At 31.2% G+C, this 12,995-nt stretch overlaps 1 protein-coding gene across 2 annotated transcripts in view; it reads right to left on the reverse strand.

Moving 5' to 3' along the window:
- LOC148308529 (uncharacterized) overlaps window positions 1-6,177 on the reverse strand; it is a 42,841-nt gene extending 36,664 nt beyond the window's left edge. The window contains exon 1 of one of the 2 annotated variants that reach the window (XM_088261567.1): window positions 5,890-6,177. In XM_088261567.1, the coding sequence (XP_088117693.1) occupies window positions 5,890-5,898 (9 nt within the window). In that variant the 5' untranslated portion in view covers window positions 5,899-6,177. Of the gene's footprint in view, window positions 1-5,577; window positions 5,609-5,889 lie in introns of those variants that run through there. The other variant, XM_088261568.1, reaches the window with a different exon arrangement.
- Window positions 6,178-12,995: the final 6,818 nt, after the last annotated feature.

Here is a 12,995-nt window from a genome sequence, read left to right on the forward strand (position 1 = left end):
TTAACATGCACAGTAACGTAGAAAAAAAATACATCCAGAACGTGGTTTATTTTTTAATGACATCGCCTTATGTTGTAGTAATTATCTGATAAAATGTAATATACATGCATTCAGATAACAGTAATACAAGATGCATTAGTTATGCTCACGAAGCAACTTCCTTTCATGTCTCATGTAATATTCCAATCTGTTTCCGTTACTATTGTTTTGCACTAAATTAGCAACTTTTAATTTACTGAATTACTGTTGGTGAAACCTAGAGTTTACCCTGTAAACCTAGAGTTTACGTAGTAAACCTAGATAAGCTAGAAAATATCTCATAAACGTAGACTTTATTAAGTTAACTTATAGTATAAACCTAGATTAAGCCCAGTAAACCTAGAGAATATCCTAGTAAACCTAGAAAATACCTTTTAAACTTAAACTTTATTTAGTTAACCTAAGGTTTAACACTGTATACCTAGAGTATTCTTAATTAATCTTAAGTGTAACTTGTAAACCTAGATCAAAATTAGTATATTGTCCGCCTTCATAGTAGAGCAGTTATCACATTAAGCTATCGTGTTAGTGACCCTTGATTCTCAGGGGGGACTTAATAAGTGATTGTTCACTCCAATGTTTTTTTTCACTGTAATATTTATTTAATATTATCCTCGACCGATACTCAAAGCTAAAGATTGATCAGTTTCGCCTTCAAATAAGTAACGATCAAGATAACACAGCGTCAATATGATGCAGTGCCCTATGCACCATTGGGTGCGGATAAGGGTTAGAAGAAGAGATTATACTAAGTAATCCTAGATTATACCTAGAGAATCTGGTTTTCCATTTTCAGTATGTAACAGGACTCTACATCCTGCGCTAATCATACTAAGATTACTGATCAAATTGACAGTATATCGCATTAATTCGATACAGTGCTCTATACACCATTTGGTTTAGATTAGGACAGAAAAACTATGACAATATAATTTTTTAATGTCATTAAAAATATTAATTTATCCGTCAAGTAATGCTTATGCGATTATGATATCTTTCAGAAAAAAATATCTATTGTTTCAGTTTTATTTCAGCCAAACTGGAAACGAGCAGTAGAACTGTATTTACAGGAAGTTATTTAACTCTTAACGCCATCACAATGGACCGTACAGTCGAAACAAGTTTGAAGTTACTCGATTTTCTTTTTCTTACAATCTTGTACGTAACACAGAGTGGCGCGAAACTAGAAACTATATCGGAAGATGTTTTAATTTTTGTAAATGGCTTCGAATGTAAATCATATTTGACATTTGTGAACTAAACAGCTGCAGTACAAAGATAGTAAGTCAATATATGTATATATCGTGGTGTGTCCCAATTTTTACATGATTTATCTTGGACTTGAGCTTTAATCCTTCCCTTTTCCCCTTTCCCTCTCTTCCGCCCCTCTTCCAGGTATTTATATTTAATGACACATAAGAAATTTAGTAAATTGAATGTTACAAATACCTGTTTTTTGGTTACTCTCGTTGTAAATGTATTTATGTGACTGTTCTGTAAAACTCCCAAATAAAATTTAAAAAAATAAAAAAATTGATAAAATGGGTACAAATGTGTATTAACGCTGGCGGCAGCCACTTGACGGATATCATCTTTTTCACTTAACGATAAAGATTTCCATCTCTCAAAATATTTTTTTAATTTTAGTATCAACGTCATTCAAAAACAAAATTGGAAAATTAATTTTACGCCACTCTAAATTTGTTTGTATACTGCAGCTGTATTATTTACTAATGTCAAATATGATTGACGTGCGAAGCTATTTATAAAAATTATAAGATCTTCCAATAGGATGATTAATTTTGAGCCACCCTGTATTATTTCAGTTAGCGGACGCTTAAAAACTGGATTCCCGTCGGCGATTTCAGTATTATTATAACTTTTCCTTTATCAAACAACCATCCGAGAATAATTCATCGATTATTTGGTTTCAGATGTATTTTAGTTATTACATTTTGTGTATGGAATATAAGTAGATTGGGGAGCTGACTATAATGATGCAATATCTTCCAACCAACCATAAACAGACAAGTAATAGTGGTTTGTACCTTGTACAGCTGTTTGAATTTCATCTTCTTCTTCAAATTTTGTGAAGCCTTTGAATTTTATCGACGCAATGTTATCTTGATCGTAAGTTACGTGAAAATAAGATGATCCGGGACTTTCCAATGAGGAAGTTAAGAGCTCTCACCACTTCGTTAATAAATTTGATTTTTGTACCAGTCAAATAAAGATGAGAGTGAAAATCACTAGTATTTCATTTTTCACTTCCTAAAAATCGAACCCGGTACCTCCAGAAGGATAGCCAACACGCTTGCCACTACACTACGGCTATAGGTAAAATCAGTAAAGGCAGATACATTCATTCCTTAAATTATATTGAATTTTACCTATATAAATATCATAACATTGCAATTATCATAATTATTTTATAATTTAGTATTTATTGAATTCTTTTGAAAGGTTAGAGGTTGCTGTGAGATATTTCAGGCATTTCAGATTGCGAATTCGACTATAATCAATGCGTTCTTTCAATCGCATACTAATCAAATGGCACAAGTCAGTCTTGAACCTCAAATATGATCACGAGCGTATTTCTATTAGGTCCTGTCAATATTGCACTATTCAATTTACCTTTGGGCAAACATATAATTTTAATCAGCAAAGTAAATCGACGGCACGAGTAATACGATACTTATGTTGAAAAACCCTACTCCCGCTTGCTCTATTACCAGTTACGTTTTTCAGCTCACTACGGATCACGCTTACTACCAAGACTTGGCTACCGGTCAAACAATAGATAAACTTTGCTAGTTTTCTCGTATTTTGAGCAAACATCAAAAGTATGTAAACGTAACTACCGACCGCTAGCTATTTCAGTCAAACCTACCGCGAATAAATCGTAAAATAGGTCGACGTTTAGTGTAAAGACATGTTACACAGCACAAATTGACTCCAATTAAATATGCAATGTGTCTGTATGCATTGCCTTTCTTAAATCTTTGCCTCAGTCTAATTTGATAATATCGACTGAATTCACTGCGCTGCATTGCCTAGCTTCCTGAATTCATAAAGTCTCTCTTAACAGCAAAAAAATGTTATTGAAACTATCGCTTGTTTTTCTTTTTTTTAACAAAAAAAACTAACTAACTAACTAACTAACTAACCATCACGCCACTTCCCCGCAGGGGTAGGCAGAGAGAATAGAACGCCACACCACTCTATCTTTGCAAACATTCTTCGCCTCTTCCACGTTCATGAATCTCCTCATACATACGATTGTTACGACTCCTAACCTGACCACTTTCAAGTATTTGGTATACCTGATCGTGCCATGTTTTTCTCGGCCTTCCTCTGCTCTTTTTTCCACTTACATTCGCCTCATAAATAATACTCATTTAAGTATAATTTGTTTGAACAAATTATACTTAAATGAGGCGTTGATTTCATATTTTGGCAATAATGTATTTTTAATACAAAAAACAATAATATTACAATTTGTTAAAGAAAACAATCACTCAAAACTATAAACAAACATATCTCAATGAATAAGAAATGATTTTAAAATACCCAAATGCAACAGAAAACAGTACCAAAAAATAACATGTACTGAAGAATAAAAAATATCCCTTTAAAAATAAAAAATATTACACTCACAAACCCTCTAAAAAAAGAAACTTAACAAACACTACAAACATACATAGACGATACAATAAAAAATTAAACATTACAACTCTCTCGTACCGCATAAATATTTACATATTTTTTTTTTAAAAATAACATGACACTATAAACAAAAAAGATGAAAAAACTCCCTCTTCAAGCACAAGAGCTCAGTCTCTTTTTTGGAGAGGCTCAGCGCAACTAAAATTATAAGGTTGTATTAAGTAGAAATTGTATAAAAAATGTAAAAATATATTAAAAAAATATAAATATATTTGTACGTATTGCTTTTCATTAATTTTTAGCTTGGTCCGATTTTACAATATCGACTTAATTCGCTATGCTGCATTGTCTGGCTTCCTGAATTCATTACACCTCTCTTAAAACAAAAAAAACAACAACAAAACAACGTTATTTTGAAATTATCGCTTGTTTCTCTTCGTTCAAACAAATTATACTTAAATGAGCCGTTGATTTCACATTTGGGCAATTAATTGGACTCGATGTAAATGTCGAGAGTACAGCTTCACAGAAATCATTAATTAAACATAATATGCGTCTTGTGAAAACAGAGAGTGAGTAACCTACGAGAATTTGCCCGTTCATCATTAAATTATTCAAAAAATCATGTGCCCGCTATACACAAATACACGAGACGCGCGTCGAGTGTTCTCATATTAATTTCCGTTTTGATTCGACGTAGTGATAAGCCGTCTGGCTCTCAGCTGTTGGCCGGTACCAGATAACAAGCTTAAGTGTACGTGAGAATAAGAATACCGCTCTGTACGAAAGTGAAATCCACACCTCGAAGCGCAGCCGACGTAAGAGATGAATGGGTACGTCTATACTGAACAATCACCTGCTCGCGAAGAAAGTGGGAAACTGCAAGATGGACCGGCGAAACGTTCAACAATGAAGTCTGTTATCAAAGATCAAAGTTCTCCTTACGAAATATTTACATAATTAACCTTGATACGAAAATGAAATCTACTCTCGTTTTCTTTCGGCTTTAACGAATTATCTTAAATGTTCTTTGAAAAAGAAACAGTTTGCTATAATCGTATTAAATTAATTTTTAATTTTTGTAATGACAGGAATTGTTACATAGTTGGATAAATGACCGACTGCGAAACTGGTATCACGGGTTCGATTCCGGCCAATTGAAAAATTAACTTAAAAAATATTTACGAATTTTTAATTGTTCTAGATTTACCTTCCCTATCCTTACAATCCTACCTGCAGAGAAGGTTTTTTTTTTAAATGAGAAGCTTTAAGGGTTGCTTTGTAATAAAATATAAAATTAAAAAAATTACATCTCAATAATATGGATATCTGGGCATTTACAAGCATTATGACCTGTCATCGACTGGTTAAGTGATCACTTTGCACATTTCCCCTCAGTCTTCCGTTTTCTACTTAATCTATATTGAGATGTCAAAAATATGATAAATAACTCCCAAGTGGTGATAATCCATATTCGTGAACAAGCATTTGGACACGCTCAAAATTATGCATTTTTTTAAAAATAAACATTGCTATCACTTATAAAAAACGCCTGAGATATTACTATCTATCGCTGGAATCCTAAGTACCCATCAAACTTCATCCCTTAGTTTTTCCCTCTACTCCTTTCCCTTTTATCTTTGCCTTCCCTATTAGCATCAATTTGTAATTTTAATAAATAATCAAAAAAAATATAAAGTAGTTACTTAATAAATACAACAGCAATTTGTAATTTATGGTTGTTTTTAAATTTCAAGCACTAATAATGCGCCCCTTAGGCTCACAGAAATAGTATGAAATTGAAATATTTGTGTAAATAATAAAAACACAAATATTTCTCTTTTTCAGTAAAAAAAATATGAATGAACTTACGAATTTCATGTTGAAAACTCTTCTTCGTTTGTACTAACGGGTGTTCTACTAAATAGCCTCAAAAAATCAGTGTGTGATTTAACATTTAAAACATAAAATAAAATAAAAATTATTAACTTGTATCGTGTCGGGTTGTGGTGCCGAGGTTAGTGTCGCGGACTCTAGAATCCGAGTTTCTGCCACAATTTGATACCTTTTTCTAATAATGCGCCCCTTAGGTTTACAGAAATAGTATTAAATTGAAATATTTATGTAAATAATAAAAACACAAATATTTCTCTTTTCTAATAAAAAGAATGTGAAAGAACTTACGAATTTCATGTTGAAAACTCTTCTTCGTTTGTACTAACGAGTGTTCTAAGCACCACTGTATCACTGCACTGAGCGGGTACTGGCGACTAGCGTATGTCACCTGGCTACACTGGCAACACTTGGTGTCGACCCTTTACACACTGGCGGGAAACTGGCGGAGCTGCGAGTGGTCAGCGGAGATCTTCTAGTGCTGGCCGCTAGAGGTGGCGTGGAAGGAGGTGAGGTCTCTTGCACGCGATGTAGGCGCTAATTGCTCGATCGATTTGTGACGTTAATCCAATTTTGGTGCTCTCGGATCTGGATGAAGCGACGAAGTAATTTTCGTGATCACGTCGGACGGTTATATAGGCATTGCGGGCTGGGGCGGCCTTCCTGAGCGAATGTACCCGGAAAGGTTCAAAGACGATTCACCGTCGCCGCAGGCTGAACACAGCATATGTCGGCAATGGTCAAGGTTACTCGGTTCTCCATTAGAGCAGGTTTACCGCCTATATCATTCACTTTTTACTATTTTTTTTGCGGACTTTTCAGACTCCTTCTATATATATATATTAATAAACCAGCTTCGATATAACTAGACATATTGTATCACGTGCAAAAAAAATCTATATCAACCAAATAGGCGCATTAAATATTTTTTTCCTATATATAATTACTGTCCAACGCTAATTAAAAGACTTTTTTATATCTTGACATTACCGAATGATTAATAGATAACGTTTTTTCAATCTTGCTAGATAAACCTATATGTTTATTTTATATTATAATTGATCGGTAACGTTATAAATCGGTAATATGGTAATTAATCGGTAAAGTTATTAATGGTTCCCACCTGTTAAGTAAAAATAATTTTAAAAATGTATCTAAAGTAATATGTATGCATCTTCTATAAGGCTAAAAAAAATAATTGGGGTTATTGTACTTTTTGGCATGTTTGAATTGAATATTCATTTCTACAATACTAGTATAGATAAATTATTACAAGCCATTCATACACATATATTTAAACCCGTGTTGTTTGAAAAATGACGTATTAAAAAAGAACGAGATTGAAATATAAGAACAGAAAGGTACATAATGTGGTACTTTATTTTTTACTACCTGTATCCCGGCCACGCTTTACTGTGGTGCAGTCTGGTTAATTGGAAAATTAGTTTTATTTTGCTACGCTTATTGGGTATACGATATTTTATCAGTTGTCAAGAAGCACGCTATCCGCCATGAGCAATGTTAATTATTGAATTTCAAATCCATCAGTAAATAACCATAAAAAGCTTCACAAATTTAAATAAACGAACAATCACATTTTTTTAAATATTGAAAGCATTAACTTTGTGGATCATATTTATAATATTTTGAGAAATAAAAAGACTTCGTTTTTTTATTCACTCACATTTTCATTAACCAACTAGTTTCGGCAACAACCTGTTGCCCTCTTCAGGGTTTAATTTATGACTTATCATAATAAGTCAAAAATTAAACCCTGAAGAGGGCAACAGGTTGTTGCCGAAACTAGTTGGTTAATAAAAATGTGAGTGGATCAAAAAACAAAGTCTTTTTATTTCTCAAAATAATATTTACATTTTTATTTATATACACTGATTCGACATGAATTTTGTGGAATAACATAATGAACTGAATATATTTTATAAATATAATACTCGAATAAGACCAATCATGAGTATATTCATATAAACATGAGTAGTTTCGAGAACTACGAATGTTCTCATCAATATGTTTAACTTCAAAATGCAGCGCACGGCTTTTCACCAAATAAATGTAATATTAATAAGCTCAATCAAAATGTTCTTGAAAACCTATTTTACAATACTTTTTATGGTTTAGGTCATGCTATGATGTTGTTTGAATATATACAGAATGTTTAATTTATTACACTGAATATTTCGTCATGTCTAATCCCTTGACCGTAATAAAAATAATAAGAAACTACTTTAATAGCCCATCATATGTTATTTTCAAAGGTACACCTATGTATTTTCCAAGGAAAAACACAAAAACTGAAGAATTAAAATATTCCTTTTACTTTTTGACACCTCATCAGAGACGAAGAAGAATGTGGAAGTCTGGGCATTTACGGGGCTGACGACCGTCATAGGATGGTTTAAGTGATAACTTTACACACGTATAACATTCACCAATTCTACCCATTACTGATAACCACACTACTCAAATTCTTGGAAGTTCTATATATATGAACCAATATTGAAACATTGTTCTTGAATCACAAGAACTTCACTAGAGACATCTATTGGCGAGATGAAAAGAAGCTTTTTGTTGAGCAGAAACTCTTTTATTAGTATGTGAGGTCCGAATCCTGGATTATAATCACATACATGAGAAAAGCCAGAAAATATCATTTTTATTTTTATTATTTTAGCTTATGATTTGACCAGATAATTTATTTACAACATTTTGAGTGTGTCCAAATACTTGTTCATAAATCTAGATTATCTTCAATTATAGAAGTTATTTTTCATTTTATTTGAAAATTAACTCCTTTGATTGGAGATAATCCAGATTTGTGAAGTATTTGGACACGCTCAAAATATTGTAATGAAAATATTTCTGATATATTTTTAAAATAAAGTCGTTCGATTACTTTCTTATGACCAACAGTATAAACATTGACATAAACTTTTCAAAATAAATTTTAAAAATGGTTACGGAAACAAAAAAATTTGTTTAAAAACGTTTTTATTTTTAAAATAGTTGTAATAAGTGATATAGAAATTGAAATATATAAAGTGACTGCCGAATCAACGATTGAATAAAAAAAATGAAAATATAGTATCGTAGATTTTATAAAATTATTAACCGATTTATTTCTTATTTTTATCAAATACATGTATTTTGTTACTTTTAATCATTTTTCGTGTAAGGTTTCATTAAACTGTTTAAAGAGATAGCATAATTTTTATTATACGGTACATCCGGAAATAAAAGGACAAGTCATACAAATTAACAATTAAGTTGTGATTTTCTACAATTTCATATAATGATAAATGATTGTTAATTAACTCAACATTAAAAAAACTTAAAGACGAAAAATTTAACTAAAAAAATTAAATCTTCACCCCTTTCATATTCATGCATCTCCTCATACTTTCAAGTATTTGAAATATTTGATCCTGTCCAGTTTTCGTCGGACTTCTTCTGCTTCCATAATCCAACCACATTCATATTACAAAAAGTCTAATGGTGTCAAATCAGGCAATCTTTGCAACCATATGAATTACGAGAAGATACTTCCAAAAAAACATTGCCGCAAAATGATTATAAAACAAAATGCTGCTCACTTTTTCACGTATATCGACCGATCTTTAAAAATTGTATAGCTGTAAATTACAAAAAAATGCAAATATATTTTTTTAAATTAAATAATTGTCGGTAACTTTTGTTCACTTACTTCAATAGGTATCGACACCCTATTAAAAAATATATTTTAAAATCAATTTTAAGAATAGATTTATATTCCTAGTCGATGAGTAATTGATATTAAAACTTCGATACGATGAATCGATTGGAACTCGTATTTTTTTTGTTAATCTATTTTTAATATTCCTTTTTCGTGATAACCCGTTTAACCAGACTACTTATTTTACAGAGTTGAAGTGTTTTTCTGTGAATCATTCGATATAATATTTAATTCAACACGTTTAGTAAAATATTTTTATGTAAACCATAATTGGTTCATTTTTTAAGGTTACAAATTTGGATTAATTCATTTTACGATCGTGGTATAGATTGAATTGAACAAAAATTAATCCGAAACCGACTTTGAATCTTTGTTGTTATCTCAAAGAGTAATAATGACAGATTTAATGGATGAATAATTTTAAAATTATATTCGAATATTGCTCTAATTATCTGATAGTAGATCAAACCATTGGACTTAATATTAACTGATCCATTCACTTACTTTTTGAAGACAAAGTAAAAATATAATTCACAATATTTTAAGAATCTATTTTTTTTACACAATTCTGGATTTGCTCTGCTAAGAAGTGATTCATATCAAGATGTAAATTCATTATTTCCCTTATCCGCACCCAATGGTGCATAGGGCACTGTATCGTATTGACGAATTGTTATCTTGATTGTTACTTATGTGAAGGCAAAGTGTTCACTCCCGCGCTTCAGGGTAATCTTAAATAAATATTATAGTGTAAAATCAGTAATGTTTATTATCACCCCTCCTCCCTTTGGGAAAAGCAGTTCAGCACGCTCGGCTATCGTTCTGGGACCTCTGGAACGGTAGCCGAGCGTGCTGACCATTAAACTATGGAGGCTGACGAAGATATACATACTTTTATAAATGACAGTGGAGAAAAACCGGAAATGTGAACAAAAATTTGGACAGACGCAAAATATATTGAATTAAAAAACCGGTCAAAATGTAAGTTGAATAAAATGAAAATTATATTCACACATTCTGACTGTATCCAAATAATTGTTCACAAATCTGGGTTTCTCCGCTTAGAAGTTATGTTACGATACATTTTTAACATCTCAACAAAGATTAAGAAGAATATGGAAGTATGGGTTTTTGGGTGAAAAATTTGAATGTAATAAATTGTATAAAGTGATCACTAAAACTAGCTTATGATAGGTCGTAAGCTCTACAAATTCTCAGACTTCACTGTTTTTCTTCTTTGTTGAAAAATCAATAAATAAAATTATTAATTAACCCATGACGAATAAACCATCTTGTATTTCATAATATGCACATATAATTACACAATAGTAAACGAACATAATAAAAAAATAAGGTTTAAAACACTAAAACCAATTTTTTAAGACGTCCAATAATATTGTGTAAATTTAAAATAATAAGATACCTAATATCGCTCACTCCTTTCAACAACGTCATACATCAAAAAACTTAATTTTTTAGGAGGTCATTTTTAAAGTTTAAGAATATTATGAAATGTATTAAAAATAAATATCAAGCCACTTATTGAACCTTTTACTGTGCAACAGATCATTTCTGATAAAACCTGAAGGTAATTTCTCCATTTGAAAAATATTTAGTTTTTAAAAAAAAATCATTAAACAATACCTTTTCTTCAAAATGCAAAAACAACACTTTTTGTCCTGTAGCGGGTACATATTAAGTTAAAAATATGCCGCTTTTGCTGGGATATAGTACATTTTCTGGGCATTCCAAAAACATGCACAACTGAAAATTGTCGATTTTTGATGACGTTGTTGAATGTTTTGAACAAGACAAAGTGTTTGTCGAAACTAGATGGAAAAAATATGTTGAACCAAATACAAAAGTGGTTAAAAACAAAGTTTGAGTTTTATTTATTAAGTTTATAAAATGTAAAAAAAAAATGTTTTTATTTTTATTATTTATTTTATCTTTTGTATCTACAAAAGAAACTAAAAGTTCAAGTATGTTTTGTTAACAACGACGGTGTTTTTTTAGAGACTATGACTCTGTATTACGTTCATCGACATTTTTTATACCTATTCTTGACCCAAATGTATTCTTTAATCACGTAAACACCGTTTTATAAACATTTTCCGGAGGATTTGCACTCTATTAGCATTTGAAAACTGCATTATTAATGACTATGGTATTATATTACCCAGTGAGGGACTAACTTCCCAAGCCCCTGACAATTATAATGGCAAGGAAATAAAACATGTTTATGAAAAATGAAAAATAAAATATGAAAACAAACTTATTTTTTAAGATGTGTCTCGTATATATTATTAATTAAATATTTTTTTTAAATATCTGCCTCCGTAATATAAAAGTTAGTACGTTTGGCTACCTGGAGGTCCCTAATTTGATTCCCAGGGGGGTCAAAATAAATACGTTACCTCGCACTCTAATAATGATTCAATTTTATACTGTACCTGAAGAGTAGGGATAATCACCTTTATTTAATATATCTTACGATTGGGATAGCACTGGTTTAAAGCAGTACCCTTTGCACCGTTTGTTGCGGATAAGGGCTGGAATAAATTTTCTAGAATTCCGTTGTGTTTTCTGAAATTTTTTTACTATCGTGATTATTACTATTGCATTTTATCTCATAATGATCTTCATCAGAGAATATCGAGATAACGAGAACAATTTGCATCTATTGTAGTCCTGAATTTCGTTGTTGAAAAAAGTAGTCACAAAACACAATGAAAAATATTACTAATACAATGCGTAATACCGCACGTGTTCATATATAGCATCTGACGTGTAGATATATAACGCGCGCATGCGCTTTAGTTTCTTATTCCATCGTTGTGTACTCATAGCTCTCTTTTACTTCACTCCCTTGGCGCAGGAATGCATAGCTTTCGTTCTCGTTCTCTCTGCGTCATATATATTTCTTCTCTCGTGTAACAAACTGTGCCTAATATGCGTGACGCGACCTTGAAATTTCACTCTTAATCCTCATCTGATTCCCATTAAGTTTTATTTCAAATTAAAAATTATCTATACTACATAATTAACGCGTTATCTTCCTTTGAGATAAAAGCCCAGAGAACAATACAATATTTCGTAATTTTTCTCCTTTCACAAACTGCATCTTACATTATACAAATATATCTAAAGCCGCTACTGGTCGTGTCCACGACTGATTGGTTATGAATCATCTATTGTTAAATGCAAAAACCGTAACCTTGTAAAACATTTTTCTCGCAAATTATTAATAAATTAAATACATTTTGCCATCCTGTGAACTGATGCGGAATAATAAATAATGCAAAGCAATTAACTTCTATATTTTAGACCTATTTCCTGGTAAAAACCTAGACATCTTATGTATATTATATTCCCTTTTTATATCTTATAGATATGATTAGATTCATGGTTTGTATAATTTGTATTATATAACCCATTTCCTGGTAAAAACTTAGACTTCTTTTGTAGATTATATTCCCTTTTTATATCTTATAGATTTGATTAGATTTATGCTTTGTATAATATGTAATATTTAACCCATTTCTTGGTAAAAACTTAGACTTCTTTTGTAGATTATATTTCCTTTTTATATCTTATAGATTTGATTAGATTTATGCTTTGTATAATATGTAATTTATGTTATATATAACCCATTTCCTGGTAAAAACTT

Source organism: Brachycentrus maculatus, unplaced genomic scaffold (assembly GCF_059751285.1).
Source record: "Brachycentrus maculatus isolate JH-2025_06_01 unplaced genomic scaffold, ASM5975128v1 h1tg000158l, whole genome shotgun sequence".
Classification (NCBI taxonomy): Eukaryota; Metazoa; Arthropoda; class Insecta; order Trichoptera; family Brachycentridae; genus Brachycentrus; species Brachycentrus maculatus.